Here is an 18749-nt window from a genome sequence, read left to right on the forward strand (position 1 = left end):
TCAAATGGAACCGAATCACCAGTTAGTCTGTTACAGATTCTTGAGGCTCCAATAGTTGGCAAGTGTAATTGCGAGAAAATTGAAGCAGCAGCAGAGCTTGCGGAGAAATGCACAAGGTTTAAGGGATGCAAAAGACCGACAATGAAACAAGTAGCTGTGAGCTGGAGAAGTTAAAAACATATGAGAGGCATCCATGGGACAAAGCTAAATCACACGGAAACTTTGGGCTTGCTAGATGAACATGACCATAAGACTTGTACCTAGGAGGAAACTCATCCTACAGTCCTCATGATGAACCATCATCTGGAAATGACAGTACTGAGAATTCTGAGATATCAGCAATTACTCTCCCAAGGTGAATGCTTATGCTTTGTTGTAGATATAGATGAAAGTCCCTACTTTCAAAGGGATTTAAATAGTAAATTATTGCTGCAACTTCCAAATGATGGTTAAATTGGGTTATTGTTTTTCTGGGTCCTCCATCTGTTTGACTGTTTCTTTCAATAACTGGTACTTTTGCTTGTGATACTATGACTTAATTTACTGAGATATTCAGTAAACCCCTACATGGTTCAATCAATCTTCTAGGCTTACCATAACTGTGGTCCCAAAATCCAAGCTGACATTGTTGATTGATATTCACAGGTGAAAACAAACCAGCGGGTGAGCTTGTACAATTTCAGGAGTCAGGCAAATGTTTATAGGATTTCTAGCTTGAAACAATGGAAAATAACAGATGCAAAGCAAATTTGCAAGTATTTCGCTGCATTCCCTAAAATCAATAGGGAAATTGGGAACCTAGTAATAGAACACTTTCTCCTTTGTCATTCAATAATGCACAGTTGTGCAGCAATGAATAGGAAAGGCGCTATTTTTTGTGTCTAAAACATCTAACTGTATGGTGAATTCCCGTCATATCAGACTTAAAAAAGTCATTACCCAGTTCTCTGATGATTCACACCTGTTTGATTTTGTGATATATGTGTACTGAGGGCCACATTATCTAAGATTGTAATGTTGGTCATCATCTTCTTAAGGTTTTGCTCTAGTTTGATCCTACGGGTTGATTTTCTCACCATTTGAAACAAGTCTAGTTTTGACTTTTGACCCATAACAAGTAATACTAAATCAGGCTCATACCTCTCCAAGAATCAATCCTAAATGGTCCATGAAATAACTAAGAGATGACCAACAAGAGAAGTTCTTCCCAAGTTCCTCACCAGATTAATCAAGACAGTTTATGGTGTATTTGGAACCTCTGGTTTGACTACTTGAACCTTTATTCAAACAGCCAAGACAATGTCTTTGTTTTCAACAAAGCTCCATTATCTAATATACAAACTCCTCAACAGAAGTTCCGAAAATGAATAAGAAAGCATTTCAACAAAAGACTGCAAACATTATTTGTAAGACCACACCATTCATCTATTACCAAGCAAGCATTGGAGATACATGATTTTCTTCTTTCGCTATATAAAACTGACAATTTTACAATGGTTTCACAATTCCTCAAGTTGCATCAAAAAGACCAAGCCATACATATTCTTGTCTAATAGATGCCCTAAGGCTAAGGTTACAAGGCTAAAATGATGTTGAGCGGCAATTTAGTAATAAATTGGGAAGAGCAGCAGAGAGCATTCATTGATGAATCTAATAAAAATGGCTTTCAGATCGCCACTTTCCTCTTCTGCCATTCACCATGTCAAATATATAAGAATCATCATATACTATTATCTCCAATATAAGTATTCAAATTCCAGCTCGAATTACATACAAATAAACACACGCAAAACAAAATTTACAAAAGACACGAACCAGATAGCATTCAATTGTATGATCATCCAGCATGGAAGACACCGATATCGCCGTTCTGCAGAGACCTAGCAAGCTCATCAGCAACAGTCAAGCAAGAAGAGACCCAGCCCGCAAAAGCCAACCACACCATCTCTGCCATCCATAAAACGATGCTCCACGGCATTGCCATTTTTCTCTGTAACCCAATTATTTTCTTTGGATTGTAGAAGATGAGGAGAACACCATTTGAGAATTTAAAGACTTTAGTTTTGCGTAAAGGAATTCGATTTACCAGTGAAGTGAAGGAGACGGGAAGGACCTATGCTTTTCGAAAACTTTGTAGATTTTGACTCTGACGGGAAAACATGCCACGAATAAGATGTTGACGAGTAGTATATTGACGTGTTGGTCTAGGTGGTAAGCAAACTCCAACAAATTTTATTTTTTTTGAGGGTATAAAATTTAAATGGGGTCCACCATAAAGGCCATGTCACTATGGGACCCACGAGGTGGTAAACCCACCTGCTTTAGACGTTTGCGATTGGACTTGGCTAACAAAGGAAGTCCAGTAGCTTACATTACAGTTTGATGCAAACTTGTTTTAAGTTTTAACCACAAACAGAATCTAAAGTATCAAGAATTCTCATCGTTCTCTTCTTGTTCGGCAAAATGTCTGGCCAAGAAGAAGAAGAAAGTCCTGAAATTTTAAGCATGAATCTGTTTCAAGAAGAACAAGAAGCTGTTTATGGTCTAATGGCTGAATTTGATATACAGATAAACCCCATCAAAGCCCAAGTTAGTGTTGACGTAAAGCCCATGATCTAATCTTGTGAAGCCCATAACCAAGAAAAGTCTATTCCTTTCTAGCCCACAATTGAGGCCCATGTCTTATCTTTACCTCAGATATGATTATGCATCATCTCAAACTACAATATGAAAGGACACCTGCAACAAATCATCACCGCATATCATCTCCATCAACGACTACACCTGCAAAGGCAAAGCCGAGACATTCAACTTGAAAATCCGTTAAAAATCAAACCTATATGCGCACTTGTGTAGATTTAGAGAAGCCGGATCCATCTTAACACCATTCGCACCGTCCACGATCGCCTCCCTCAAGTCTCAACTGAACATCTTATCGCATCTGCAAGAAGAAATCTCAAGTTGCCAAATTGAATTGCAAGTGTTCCAATTAGATAGCGCACCAGCTGAATCTTTTCTCTCTATACAATGGAGACAGACCAACACATGAGGATGAGGAGTTACAGAGAGGAGAGGAAAGAATCGCATAGAGAGAAGGGACCAATTTTAAGTAATTTTTGTTGGATAATCTTGATGTTGCGGACACCTGCATCCAAATTGGTATCTTTCTTTATCTGCTAAAATATGTTGTTCTATACAGAACTTGTCTTCTTTTCTCTTCTACGTTTTTTTTCAATTTAGGATACTGTCTGCAGTTTTCATGCATGTGTGTTTAGTTTTATTAGGGTAGTGATCTTTGTAGTATACTTTTATTTCATTGAACATCTGTATTTTCAAATGAATTGATAGATTTGGATGTGTGTGTTAAGTTGGGTCTAAGTAGCAGATATGCCGAGCATCCATCAAGGTTGAATTTTTCTGATATTATGCTCATATGGATGTAAGAGGCTTAGAAGCAGCTTGATCTTGTGAAATTAGCTATGTAACACTTTATGCTGTCCACGTAATTGTTATGATTGACAGATATGGATAGTCAAAGATTATTGTGAGAAGTTCTCATAAGATTTTAAGTTTTTTTACCAGTGTGTTGAAATCCAGTCCTGACCTGTCTGTAGAACCAGCTCAATAGGACCTTTTGCTCTGTGGTGCAATTTTACATAGCAGGTGCAAATTTGAGAATCTTTAGAAAATAGCATGGCAACTTTTTGAATAAATTAATATGTGCAACAAGTCACTAAGTGCATATACTTAATTGTTATATGCTTATATATACATATATATATATATATATATATATATATATATATATATCATTTCTTATGATTTGGTGAATAATTTTCTTGTCATACAGCTTTTGCTACCTGGCAAAATTAAAAGAAACCGTAGATTTTTTGCTTAAACAAGAGGTGAAGGCATGTCGGAGGAGAATGGCATAAACCCCCTAGTCAATAATTGTAGTTAGGGGCAAATGAGTACCAAAGGTAAGAGTCATCAGGGCAGCTTGTGTGCCTGCCTTGAAGTTTCCAGGAGGATCGAATTTGGAACTCTTGCTCATCATATTTGTTTATGGTAACTGGTAAGGTTGTTTATATGGTTTTTATGGAATCCTTTTCATATTTCTCTACTATCATGTGAACCTTGTGGAATCATAGCAGACTGGAAAGGCTTACCAAGCTATCATTTCTGAGTGCTGTTTCATTTGAAATGGAATCCGAACCAGAAGGTCCAGAACATGGTGACAAACTTGGTTCCACCCAATGGATATATATTGTTCACTTGTACTTGCAAATCTGTCGATTGATTCTGATGAGTGACACTGCTGGATGAATTTTCTTTTTGAGTTGCGAATGTTTCCAGATGGTATGGTATTTGAAGTGAGAAATGCTGTTTGTAGAATCCGGTCCCCTTATTTAAAACACTGGTTTGTACAACTGTGTTCATTGATTTAAAACACCGGTATCTTTTTGTTGATTTATAATTCATTGGTTTACCTTTCGTTATCATTGCCTTCTTCCAGTTTGTCAGTTGTCCACTGTTTATCAACTGTTTTGGGTTGTCCGCTGACATACTTGGTTGGTGGTTGTTTTCCTCACGATGGCGTATATACGGGTTTCTCTTCATCGTCTTCTTTTTTTGTTCGTTTTGCGGTTGGTTCTTCCTGTTGTTGTTGTTGAGTCCTCGATCTTTCGTATTAAGCTTTTCCTTTTCATTTTTTAATTTGCCTTTTTTAGCCTGGCTTGGCGTTGTTTCGTATTCTTTCTTGGTGGTTCTGCCGCAGTTTGTGGATTCTTCTTTTTGCGGTGTTGTTGATGTTATTATGGGGCGGGTTGCCATGGGAGTTGCATTCTATGGCTTTGGTTATGTTTGATTATTTTTTTGTCGCAACTAATTTGATTATCTCTGATTTTGAGTATTGTGTCGCCCGATTTTTTCCCCTCGGTGATTTGTGATTGTTTTAATGTGGGTGGCGTCTCTAGTTCTTATCTCTTTCATTTATTTGTAAAGATTATGTGTTTATAATGATATTTTGTTGTCCTGGTATTCAAGGATTCCCTCTGTTTGTTTTTATGGTTTCCTCTGTTGTTTTTCCTTGGTTGTTTCTTGCCTTGGGACTGCGATTTTCCTTCTCTCTCTGGACTATATGGGAGATCCTGCATTTGTGGTGATATTTTGTTGTCCTTCAATGCAGCCATTATCTGCGTTGGTCGTGTTCTTGGGGTTGGTGTCTCAATTATGTGGAGTATATGGGAGGTTCGTCTTCTACATCTTTCCTCTGTTGTCTCAATCGGGACATTTTTTTTTACCGTTCTCCCTGCTTCGTTCTATTTGTGGTTGATTTGATTACCTTATTGATGCTTTGTGCTTTTTGTCCATTTGCTTTGCTTATTAGTCTTGGTATGGGTTGTGTCTGTCATTCTTTGTCTTGCTGTCTTTTTTACTGTTTTATTCCTTTACTTTTTGTTTAATTTTAAAAGGTTTTTATTCTTATTAACTTGGGGTCTCCTTATATGTAGGCATCACCTTTGTTAACGGTCTTTAAAGCTTGGCGTCTGCAGTTCTGCGGGATACCTGGCAGGTTAGTTTACTGGGGCTTTCATCTGTGTTCGCATGCAACTATTCTTACAGGGTTTTGCTATTTTTTCCTGTCTGGTGTTGCTTTAATTTCATTATTTATGCTGCGTGTATTTTGTTTATTTCCTCCACCTGATCTTACCATGGCAATTTAATGTTAGTTTTCTGTTCTTGGTTTTGTGCTCTATGCATTTTAGGAGAAATTTTTTTTTTTTTTTTCCTTTTGCTTTGTTTCTTCCCCATCTTATCTGATTTGCCTGGTCTGAATAAAGACCAAAGAACGCAAAAATACAATCAAAACTTAAATTCTCCAACTCTTAAACCAAACTGAGCATTACTGTCATCCATAAATTCTGCAAATTCAATTGCTTAGTCTATTATACAACCACTCAATTTGGAGGCTTTACTATCCCCATATCTCACAAATGCAGTAGAGGAAGATCACACTTGACATAAAAATGAATGGTTGAGATAGTCTCAGCTAAGTGACATAGTAAGGCATAAATCCATCCTGTGAATTTTAAGCGAATGCTGTGTTGATATAAGGCCATCATGTGAATTTTTTGAACCATTTTTTTCCCCTGTTAAGTAACACAGTAAGGCATAAAACTGAAGAAAAAGCTTGTCTAAAGACATGCTTCATTACCTGGTGCTGTATTACGTGAACTAACATTATATAAAACTGGTTTTGCTAATTATTTATTTCTGGTTTTTAATTGCTGCTTAATTTTTGATAGCCAGATAAGAAAATTGATGCCAAAAAATATATATATACAAAATGTAACCACAGAGCCTAGCTATCTATTACCTTGGTGCTTCTTATAAACACAAACTAACGAAGAAAAACGCAAAATCATAGGAGGAAAAGTTGGGATTGGTATAATGATCGGTCAGGGAACAAAGAACAAAAGTAAAAAAAGAAAGGATTGGCCAAAAATGAATTACAACAATGTTTCATGGTACATAAGCAACTGTAAGGCAGAAGAATTAATATCACCTATTCATCATGTTCATAGATATTAGATAAGTCAAGCTTAAAGGAAACATTTTCACTACTGACGAATTCTAAACTAAAATGAACGCTACTGATATGAACTAGTCCTGCAAATTCAATTCATTAGTTTATAAATTTGGACACCAGGATTGCTGTTCACATATCTTATGATTCAAGCACTATCTTGTACCTTTAGACTTCAGAACGTCTACATATAGACAAACTAAAATGAACTCCTGTTTCTGCCTCAAGTGTATCCAGACAAATGCTGTAGAGGAAGATCAACCTCATCATAGAAATTGTGGTTTCATCTCCAAAGGCATTGGATTTCTTGGCCCCTCTGAAAAACCATTGTGTAACCACTAAATCCTTGACTATGAAATCGTTTAGCCAATTATTTGTGGGCTTTGCTGCCAATATTGGCATTCAACCAAGCAAACTGGTGTGTCAAATACAGGTTTGAAACTAACCACAAAAATTAGGATAGGCAGAACAATCATTCACAAAAAAAGAGAGAACAGATAACAAGAACAAACGCCTCCAAAATGTGTGAACAAGAATCGATGCTGAACAGTCCTGAATTCTAAACCAAATTGCTCATTACTGTCATCAATGGATCTTGTACATTCACTTCCTTAGTCTTGTAGGATAGCTGCAAAGTTAATAACAGGAAACAAGTATTCAATTATGGGGTAGTACCCACATGAAGTATTCGCATGTCCCTCTTTTGAAGGACTTATTTATTCACCAGCTCTTAATGCTCACATTGAGGGGGGTCTAGTTGTAACGGGCCGACCCATACCACTTTCCAACCCCCCAACCGTTATGGCCCACGCCCACTCGCGCACAGGGGCGCTCCGTAGGAACACGTGGGACCACCGGTTGTCTTTGGTACCGCCCCTTAGAAAAGGATTGGTAGTTAGTAGAGGGACCGTGCACGTTATATACTACACTTCCCCCACATTCTCAACCAATGTGGGATTCAGGAATGGATCCCCCTCACTCGAGGACCGGGTATCACATTCCACCCCCCTTAAGGGCTTCACTTCCCCGTGAAGGAACCCACCCAGTCTTGTAATGATGGGCTCCGATACCATCCGTAACGGGCCGGCCCATACCACTTTCCAACCCCTAACGCTATGGCCCACGCCCACTCGCCCACAGGGGCGCTCCGCAGGAACACATGGGACCATCGGTTGTCTTTGGTACCGCCCCTTAGAAAAGGATTGGTAGTTAGTAGAGGGACCGTGGATGGCACTTCCCCCACATCCTCAACCGATGTGGGATTCAAGAATGGATCCCCCTCACTCGGGAACCGGGTATCACACTAGTGGTCTCTTGATTTCATCTTTTTCATGGAAATTAAAAAAAAAAAAAAACGAGGACCCCCGAGTCCTTGAAAATAGATTCTTTCTCCTAACTCTTCATGTCTTCACTAGGAGCCCTTGAAAATGATGTCTCTCCAAGAAATAACATATGATTTCCGAGAGACACTTTTTCAATCCAGACATGTTTTACTTGGTCCAAAAAGTATATTTGCCATGGCTTCATGCGTTTTGAATAATGGACCAGCGGTATTCCACACTCTGATTCTGGTAATGTTCTAAAATACATAGCTTCACCTCTGATATTTCTATTGACAATTCATTCCATCTCCCACTGCCTGTGTCGTACTCCTACAGTATTCCGAAGTCAAAGAGACAATATAGGATTCCTTTCCTATACATTATGTCTTGAAGTTTCACCTTTCCGAACTCCGGAGCTGCAAGGTTCTGCTTCTGCCACTTTCGATCACCGCAGAGATAAGTAAACAAATGAAGATCACTATTAATCTTCCGGAGAATGTAACAAATACAGTCTGAATATATAGGAATAGTAGAGAATGTGCCTTTTGATATTGTGTTGCCCCTTACTTTGTATTCTGTTAGATGAGGTCAACATATGGTTTTTTTGGTGAATGAGTTGAACAAAATAAATTGAGTCTCACCATCATGTAGCTTTGCAGCTACAAATATCCATCTGTATCTCGACGCCAATAGATGCAGCGGATGAGGCTAGATGGAGCGGCACTTTGGGTATCAGCGTATGATTGATAGCATGATGTTTTTTGAAGGATGGATCATAAGGGGAGCTTATATCCAAAGTGGAGGAAGAATCTATGTAGGTCAATATGAGGATCCAAGGTAATTTATCCACTGACCTGCACCATTGGTTCCGAGCTACACAATGCCAGTTCTTGCAAACTTTGTTCATTCTTAATTGGTATGTACCGGACAACTTTCTTTTAGTGAGGAATAAAAAATCTTCGTGAAAAGTATTTCACTTTGAATAGTCAGTCCAACCTTTGTTGATGTCCAACCTTTGTTCATGTCCAACATGAGAATATTCATCTGCTTCACTTGTTGTTGGTTCATGATCATCTGCTTTCTTCTTTTTATGTTTTCCCTCACTAGTGGGTTTTGATTGGATGTTTGTTCAATAGCAATGCAGGGCTCTCGTCTCTGAATAATTCCATTCCAGATTCTTTCTTTTTCTTCCCATTTTCTTGGGAATATTTTGGTTGGTCAAGTTTCATTTTTTTGATTGCGTTTTCTTCAGTATCATAAATGCAAGTAGTTGAGCTTTCAAATGACCGTTTCTTTAATGGCAATGCAGGGCCGAGAACCAAAGCAGTGTCACTACAAGGAATTGTTAGACCGCCCCATCGGATGATTGAATTCAAACTCTTCCTCGTCTCGATTTAGTACTTCTTGGAATAGACGACAATGGTTCAAGTAAGAAATTGGTATCACAAATCTCTTCCAGTAGCCCTCTCCAACATAAACTGCATTGTGACCTCTAGGAACATAATCAGTGGCGGATCCAGGATCCGAAATCACTGGGGGCACAAATAAATAACAGTGGTTCGGGGGCAATACCCCCGAAAATTGTTTTTGAGGTTCTTTCTATGGCATGAAGAAAATAACTACCAATAACTTCAAACAATAAAATATTACATATTTATTTATCATAATTATTCTCTACAAATTTTCATTTTCTGAAAACGCTCCATAACAACATCATTAGTAATATTTCTAAACAACTCTTTGTCTAAGAAAGAAACCCTAATAAATTGAGATGGAAAGATCAAAGATGGGTCATGGGCCATTAAAATGCTGCCAATGGGATGTTAAGTGCTAATAGAAATTGGGCAAATAGCCACTCATGAGTTAGAGGGCTTGCTTTTTAAATTGGGACTGGGGGCCTAAAAGAAATTTACTGGGGGCCTGGTCAAAAGGTATACTACAACCCAATATTATATCAAATTTTCATTGGGGGCCTGGGCCCCCAGTGAGATTAATGTCCATCCGTCCTTGGGAACATTAGGTCATTAGTGGTAGCAGAACTACTTGCCAAAACATTTGCCATTTTTGCAGGAAGCAATCGCTGGAGCCTTTTGCTTTGCATGAGCTAATCCCATCAGTTGAATACCCATGTTAGAAAAAACCAAGTAATGCAATTGATCAGTAGATATGTTTTGATGATTGATTGAAGAATATATTGAAGAGACGGGTTTCGAATGGTGTCTGTGTTTTAGTGCCTACATTTATATAAAGTAGAACAATTGTCCATCAAATGACTTATCTCGGCAATCAAATTAAGTAGTGGGAATTGGTGTCTAGCCAGAGAGAACATGAACATACAGGTCAATTCCATGATATTGAAGATGCAGTACATATTGTAGTCAACTCGGCAGAAGTGAGAAATTCTCTACTTTATAACCTATATTAATCCATTATCGTAACTTATTGGTGTACAAAAACCTTTTGCGACTGGGTAATTTTTGGCAAATTGGGCTTATTTTCTCGCAAGTAGGCTTAAGTTTCTACAATAGGCTTATTTCGCAACGGCAAGACCAGTTGGTTTTGCATCTAACGCTTCACATCTGCACCTTTCCAGTCTCTTGTCTAGCCCAGCCTATATTCTGTAACTGACCGTGATGAGCCTAAAGCTAAATCTTTTAAATACTGGAATTGGAATCATATAGGTGAGACCTCATTGATATCATGTTAAAAATCTCATCCCTACTCACATCAACGATATTGTCTGTCTGTTTTAGGTTTATCAATTCCTGTGAATACATTAAGCACGCACAGTTTTGTTCTTCCTAGGTAGTCTCAATTAATGATACTTAGGTCCAAAGAAAGGCATCATTAAAATGATAGGAACATGAATTTTCTTATAAACCCACGTCACTTGAGTATCCAAGCAATGTAAAACATTATAAGTCATTAACATTTCAACAATTATTTCATTTAGTTACACGATATGGAATGTAACTTTGACTAACTAAAAGATTTGGGTGTTTATTTAAGTTTCAATGTTTTTCTAACAACCAAATTACTAAGTGAATCCCAAATAGGATAGTTTGGGGTGCCCGGGACCTGTTGTAATAAAATTACAGTAGGTCCCGTTGTAATGCCCTTTTTAGGTATTAAAAATTTTTATTTTTATTTTTAAAAAATCAAAAATATGTAGTGTTTATCACAACGAACACAACGATGTATTTTTTGTTCGAAACAAAAATCAAATTAAACATGAAAAAGACACGACAATTCTAGACCATCGAATATAAACTCAAAATATTCGATGTTTTGACACTATGAATTTGATTTTTGTTTCAAACAAAAAATATTTCATTGAATTCGTTATGAAAAATACTATATATTTATGATTTTTAAAAATAAAAATAAAAATTTTTAATATCCATAAAGGATTACAACAGGATCTACTGTAATTTTATTACAGCAAGTCCCGGGCACCCGGTAGCTTGAGCTTCTGCATCTATACTGCTACTAGCTCTGATGGGTTTAAAAGCAGAAATAGAAACCCGCCCCTACTGATCTCAAATAATAGCGCTCCAGCAGATAAGCAGGCTTTTCGCTAATCCAAGATGCATCTACATTTACCTTTAAAAATCCTTCAGGAGGCGCAGCCCAAATTGAGCTCACTGTTGATGGAGTTCTCTCCTCCATATGAACATAGTTGTATGTTGTATGCAAATTTTATGCCAGAATAATCACTTCTTGCTGAGTCAATAAACGCAAGCCATGGAGAAGACTATTTCTTGCCATCCAGACAAGATAAGCCATCATTAGGTACAATCCCATGTCCTCGACAGAGAAAGCAGAGAAGGAGTGCTGGAAATAATCACTTGTTATCAACAGCCATATAAAGAATCATCATCATCATTAAAACCTTTATCCCAAGAGTTTAGAATCGACTACATGATTCTTTCTTCGGTCCAATGTAAAACCCATGTTAATGACTAGGAACCGTCATAACAGGCCCAGTTAACAAGAATTTGTTGATTAGATCAATTTCCCCGTAAACATCTTTCTTCAGCAGCTACAAAGACATATTTTTTTATTTTTTTTTAAAAAAAAAACACAATGACATTTTGTGTTATCCAACCAATGGGTATTTATTTTTACATGTATCTTCTCAAACAGCATCCTTCACTAATCACTTCATTTTACAGATTGACCTTATCTATAATTAAATGACTCAAATCTTCACATACAAACCAGGACATCACCATAATCACCGCCACCAACACGCCAACAGATAAACAAGCCATTTCAGAATTCAACTCCATGGATTCCCATGGTTACCAAAAAAAAAATCATTCCCTTGTGTTATTACTAAATTTTCTTTCATCCTCCCTCAAATTCCCCGTATCAATCGTCATCATTATTACACAATTCCATCAATGAACTTGTTTGATACGCGGATGATCTTTCTTCAAGTACACTCCTAAATCTGAAGCTTCTCCAGCTTTAAAATGCTATATATATACAAAGCCTACTAATGACCTGCAGAGAAAAACCACAACACGCATGGGATACATGTGCTAACAGCATCCAAGTACAATTAAGATCTAACATGTTTTTTTGATTGGAAAAGAATTTATTAAGGCACCAAGGGGTGCAACCCAAACAGATTTCCAGAACTCGTTATACAACATCTCAAGTCAAATACCTTATTTAACTTTTGCATTAAAATCAAGTATCCTAAAGCAAAGAAAGCAAGTTCTGCTCATAAACAAACAGCAAAAGAAATAAACAAAGACAACTACCAAGAGCTGTGGTGGTACAAATGCGACATTAATATCGTCATCATAGTCAAAGTCAGTCTTAATCCCAAAATTCAGAATCTGACTATGTGAAATTATTTTGTTATTATTATTAGCGTAAGAGAGGATTCAAAGTTTCGAACCTTAGATCTTTCCTTGGTTCAAGTCCTGAGGAATAGGCTAGCCTAAGCCAAGAGCTCTCTCATATACTCAAATATTTGGAATCGATTACAGTAACCATTACTTTATGACCATGGCCAAATATCATCTCATTAGAGCAATAGAACTGCTAAACGGCATTCTATGGTAAGTTCAATCATATGCAAGAAGAGTGCATTGCTGACTCCAAACTTAAGGGCACTATAATGCATCATTGGAGTTTATTGTGTTAGGAACCTAGCTTCAACCACTATGCCAAAAGCTCTAGAGCATCGGTAAATGTCAAGATAAGCCCTTATACCCTTGGGCACATGACAAATTCACTTATGTATCGTGAATGCGCGGACAACAAAGCAACAAATTATTCAACTTTCTTTGTCTAATTTCAATCTTACCGAACATAGTATAATTGTACTCTTGATGCCATAGTCATAGGCAAAGTCAACAAAAAGAATGAATGAACATCAGCAGCCTAAACACTTTTTTCCACAAAAATCTAAAAGTACCTCACCACCTTCCATGACAGATATCTTAAGGTTGTCCCACATCAAATACTTTGACAAAGAGTGAACTAAGAGATACTTACAATTAATACTTCTGTGGCTATTCACTTCCAAAATCTTCATAGCTCAGGCCTTCTGATATGGTGTCCAACCTTCTATTGTCTCCTGTAGGACCAAGATACCAGTAATTCAACATGCTATGTGACAAATATGAAAGGCTGCAACTTTGTCCCCAGATTCTGAGGACGGGAAGAGACTGACCTCGATGCTCTCCTTCACGCGAATCCAGGAAGTTTTCTGTATCTGCCGTTAGGAAGGGTGAACGAGAGTAGCTTTCCAGTATATCTGAAGATTTAAAGCGAAGCTCAAGTTCAAAATTTAAGCACTGAGCATAAATAAATCGACGTTACTATTTAAAAATATTTGCATACATGCATGATGCACCCAAATTTTAAGTCTAGTCCAACTAAAAAACCTGCACTTTGAGAGAAGTCTGCTGTCAGGTCTGACAGACTGAAATTTCGAGGAATCTGATCTAAATATCCAAATGAAGCAGAGTCTGCATCCAAAAGTGTTTCGTTCAGGGATCTTGTGCTGGACTCTAAGCTACTGAAAGATGCGACGGATGTATCCCCAATTGGTGGGCGGGCTTCCAGGACATGGCCATCAGTACCAAACATGTAAGGAGAACTGCCAGAATAACCAGTTTCAGTTTTGATCATCCCTCCATTTATACCTTGAATCAAACCAATATTTGAGCTCTGAGTTGGAAGCAGGTTATGAGGGACATCAATCCTACTCGCATTGGCAGACAGATCAATGGCGCTGTGCATATTTGTGTGTAATGAAGACCCACCGTTAGTGAATGCATTAGGTAAACGGGAACCAATGCCGTGCTGCACATCTTCCTGCTTCAGAGCTGGTCCTGCCTGTTCTGCGGCATATAATGCTGAGTTGTGATGCACTGTCGGAACAAGTAGAATCAATTCATGAGATGTTTGCATTTCAACAAACTGTAATGTGAGTAGAATTGCAAAGATCAGATTTTACATTGTGGGATATGAGACCCATTAGATGTAGGCATTGATCCAACTCCAGCAGGTTGTAACTGATGCATCAACCGCACCTGTTGCTCAAGCAGCTTGTTGAATTCAATTATTTGGTGCTTCACCATCAATCTCAGATAATAAGCCCTGAAGAAATCTTGATTCTCTTCTTCAAGCTTCTGCCAAACTGGAAAGACGCAAAGATTTGTGATCTCAGTAGAGAAGTACCTATGAAAATGCCCAAGGGCTTTTTGAAGAAGATACTAATGGAAGGAGAAATCTCAAGATAGAAAAATAAACAATATTGCTTGGTTCAATTGAAAAAAGAAGGAACAGTATTGCTTCATCAGGTTCCCTCTCTCACTCTCTCTCTCTCTCTCTCAATGTGAGACAGGATTGCAAATTAAGATGTTCATAATTCCAACCACGCACGTCCCCAGAAAGGAAAATATGCGTAAAGTGTAAATAACAGCAATGATATCCCCACCCCTTCCCCCACAGACCAAGCACACACAAACACACCATTTCCCGATCGATAAAAAAGCGCACACAAAAGAAAAGAGTGGGAAAAATAGACACAAAAAAAAAAAAAAAAAACAAAGATAAACCCATCGGATTAAGTGGAGAACAATGTGCAAGTTCTGTTCTCTTCAGTGAATTCTAAACAAAAAAAGCATAATAAAATTCAGAGAACTGGTGCCTTTTCTCACAATAAAAATGAAAATCCAACAAATACCACATTGTCAGAGCAGATTGCAGACCTTGTAAAGGGGGTTGATAATTTTTTTTTTTTTTTTGGGCGGGGGAGTGGAGGAGAAGCAGGAAAAGAAGAGGAAAGAAGAAATCATGGGTACCAAGTTCTGTAAAACCAGGCTCTATCTTTGCCTGCGCCAACAAAGTTTCCACAACTTCTTTCTGGTTCATGTATAGTTGTAGACATCGTTCTATAAGATTTTGCACCTGAAATCAAGTATGGATCAGCCAAAATATAATAACTGGGACGGTACAAGAAGTTGAATGACACTCAGGTTTTTGAAAAAAAAAAAAGCAATGCAAAGAAACAAAATATGAGCACTTTTTAAGCTAATGTCCCTAAGACCCACCTCAATGGTAGCTCCTACAAAGTTGTAGCAGTTTGTGGCAACCGAATTCTCAGAATTCAAAGAACAAATATTACCAAAATAACTACGAAGTCAATGCTGCAGTTTTGTTTTCTTAAAAAAACACATCTATAGAAAGGAATCTTGAATCAAAATGTAAAAAAAGAGAAAAACTTTAAGTTCAAGGCTATCATAATAGTCACACGCCTTTTAAAAAAACCCAATCAGAAAGACTCTTACACAGCAACAAAATAATGTTCTTCACTGTAAAATACATGGAAGAAACCTAGCACAAGGATCCTTTTGTCACATTGTAGAATGTACATACAGATGTCAAAACAATATGCTTAAAGGAGCCATATAAACTCTAGTTTCTCGGCCCTTACACAAAAAGTTAGAAATTATATTTAGAAGTCCAAGTGTTAAAAAGAACTGAAAGTGTAAGAAACTGATTAAATAAAGTCAGTTGACTCCATAATGTCATCCTATCCACGTGTTTGCTTCAAATTGGCAACATTAACCCCAGCCGAATAACTTAATATTGCATGGTTTTAAAACTGAAATAGATATTACAATATAAACCATTAAAGGAAATGGACAAAAAATCTCACATTTATATATGCAAAATTACAGCACATAACAAAATTAAAAGCGCGGCACCTTACCAATTGTATATCTCTGGGTGAAACCCTTCTTACTGGTCCACTTGACATCTCTTTAGAACAAAAAGAAACTAGTGTAAGAGACCCTCCACAGCGTTACAGAATCTGACAGATATGGAATACATATGACCCAGACGGAAAATGCATGGTAAAAATGTTAACATTAACTGAAAATTGAGGGAAAAGAGCCAGCTTCCTCTATTATATGCATTGTTGATGATATACAAATTAAGGATTAAGCAACTTCCATCAAAATATTGCTTTTGAGTTTTGGCACATAAGTTGATGCCCTGGGAAGTCAAAAACAAATTCATATCGACTCACAAGTGCAACTGTTGCTTTCCATCATTGATACTCGAAACAAATGAATCAGTTATTCCCAAGTCACCACATAGATTCCTAACATTGCCATCAGCCCACTTCCCCTTCCTACATTTCTCCAACCACTTCACTCCACAATTCATATCCTTACAAATTTGTGGTTTATCTCATCCAACATAACACAAACTTACTTTTCGTAAAGGAAAACAGCTCTCTCTTGAAAGTTCGGAGTGTGGATTCTACCAAGCATGATAACACCAATAAAACAGCAAAAAATTGGATTTTGTGATTCTGTATTCCAGCAATTCATCGAGCCATCTAAATTTAGCGTAAAAAAATCCCAAAACATCACCTTTTAAAATTTAAGATCCCAACAGTAATTGTTAAACATGTGAATATGCATTTAAATCTCCACTCATAAGTCATAACTAAGATGGAATGGCACAGATCGAAGGTTGGCACTTTTCGTGAAACAGATATTTGAATTACATTAAAAAGTAATAATAACGTCAAATAAAGCTAGGATTATTTTTACTCAACCACAGGAACAACATTAAAGAAAACTAATGTTGTATTCTTCTCCAGACTTCCAAAAGAAGGTTTTTTCCAACAGGGATAAGAAAAAGGGCCACCATAAAGAAACTTATAAATGAGCCAAACTCATGCCTGGTAAAGCTCACCTGGTAGATTCAGAAGCCTTTACCAGAATATTCTAAGCTTTATATGAATGTTATACGTATAAACATATACGCAAAAATACTGTTATCTTATTTTTTCTTGATGTAGTAAAATCAAGTTTCATATGTTTTGTATACTTAACATCTCAATGACATCTTCATATTAACCAATCAAATTATATTTTTTATACAAATTCGAACTCAAGCTGAGCTCAAAGTTCTAGTAAAGGCTAAATTCAAGATGAAAGCTCAAGATTGACCAATTTCAAATGAAATAAACTTGAACCCTAATTTTTAAAGCTAAGTTAGGGTTGAGCTCAAGTAGAGTACTTGAAAAAACAAATTTGTTTTTTTTTATCACGAAGTGCTCAATACTCTTGAGAACCAAATCGGATGCTATGAGTTAATTACTTCAACGATTCCCATAGATATTAAAGACAAAATCGATCACCAAACACAACCGCAGAGAAATATAGTATCGAAACCCTAGAATCAATAAAACCAAATACCCCGGGAAAGCAAGTAAACATGCGTGCGCGACTACATATCAAAGCCAAACACCTAGTAATTGAAAGTGATAACAGATATACAGATATTATCACCTGATCTCAGGTAGATAATTCCAAATCAACCAAAGTTGATCAACATAAAACAACGAGTAATTAACCGGGAAAGAAAACACAATTGGAGTTGGACAGTACAGGAACGACGAAGCTCAATCTCACCTTCTCTTCGAAATCCAAATTTGAGAGAGAATTGCACAGCGATCAGAGCAAGGGACTTCTTCTCTGCGACTCGGATTCTTGTCAAAGATCAGTGTTTTCCGCTTTTTCTACTTTATTGTTTATATTATTATGAGGTAAGAGGAAGAAAGAATCACGACAACTGGAGAGTTGTGGCGTATTGGGAGCCCACATTAACACGTTGATCAGGTGTTTTGATTGTTGGATTTGTTTTTTTTATTTGCTTAAGTGGTGGTTTGTGGTGTTGCAAGGTCAAATATTTGTCAAAACGACGTTGATTTGAAGCCTTAAATAAAACTAACCCCAAGTGAGTTTGCTTTTTTATGGAATTCAAAGTCTTAAATCCCTCTTTTGCCAAAATGATTTTAGTTTTATTTGTGGTAAATTGTTCTTTGTTTCCGAATAAATATGATCCTTCTTTTGGATTTTAATTACACACAATCAGAATCACTGTAACTTATGATTTACTTCTTACAAAATAAAAAGTTAGGACTGGAATCCTAATGGTTGGTATCCTAAATTATCGAGTGAGATATTAACCGTTGGTATCCCAATTATCCAGTTGTACGTCACACAATTTCATGTGCATGGCGTAAAACATGTGGAGTCCACGAATTCACGGTGGTTGTCAAAATTTCGATTTTGAAAAATGATTCAAATCGATATAAAATCCCAAAATTAATAAGATCTACTGATCTTATTCATTTTACGATCTTATCGATTTTACCGATCTGAACCTTAATAAACTTATGGAATCATGGACTTATGGGTTGTAGTCTATTAATCTTGTGTTTATGTTTTTAATCCTAGTTTTTGTTGTAAAATTGATACTAATCTATTAGCATGATATAATCTTAC

General features: G+C 37.0%; 1 protein-coding gene and 1 long non-coding RNA gene across 3 annotated transcripts; both read right to left on the bottom strand.

Moving 5' to 3' along the window:
- Nucleotides 1–1442: 1442 nt before the first annotated feature.
- On the bottom strand, nt 1443–2140 carry LOC119985012. Its single transcript, XR_005465030.1, has 2 exons — nt 1816–2140; nt 1443–1687 (listed from the first exon to the last, which is right to left on the bottom strand). It is a non-coding gene; the product is annotated as an uncharacterized LOC119985012 (long non-coding RNA).
- Nucleotides 2141–12003: 9863 nt separating this feature from the next.
- LOC119995466 lies at nt 12004–17983 on the bottom strand. 2 transcript variants are annotated; one of them, XM_038841977.1, is made up of 8 exons: nt 17874–17983; nt 16154–16203; nt 15243–15348; nt 14393–14575; nt 13818–14306; nt 13604–13687; nt 13426–13507; nt 12004–12420 (listed from the first exon to the last, which is right to left on the bottom strand). In XM_038841977.1, exons 2-7 carry the CDS (start codon nt 16199–16201, stop codon nt 13443–13445), a joined length of 975 nt encoding a protein of 324 aa, XP_038697905.1. In that variant the 5' UTR covers nt 16202–16203; nt 17874–17983; the 3' UTR covers nt 12004–12420; nt 13426–13442. The 2 variants fall into 2 exon arrangements, with proteins under 2 accessions (XP_038697905.1, XP_038697906.1); XM_038841978.1 differs by having other exon boundaries at nt 16154–16255; nt 17874–17981.
- Nucleotides 17984–18749: the final 766 nt, after the last annotated feature.

This window comes from Tripterygium wilfordii, chromosome 3 (genome assembly GCF_013401445.1).
Source record: "Tripterygium wilfordii isolate XIE 37 chromosome 3, ASM1340144v1, whole genome shotgun sequence".
Lineage (NCBI taxonomy): Eukaryota > Viridiplantae > Streptophyta > Magnoliopsida > Celastrales > Celastraceae > Tripterygium > Tripterygium wilfordii.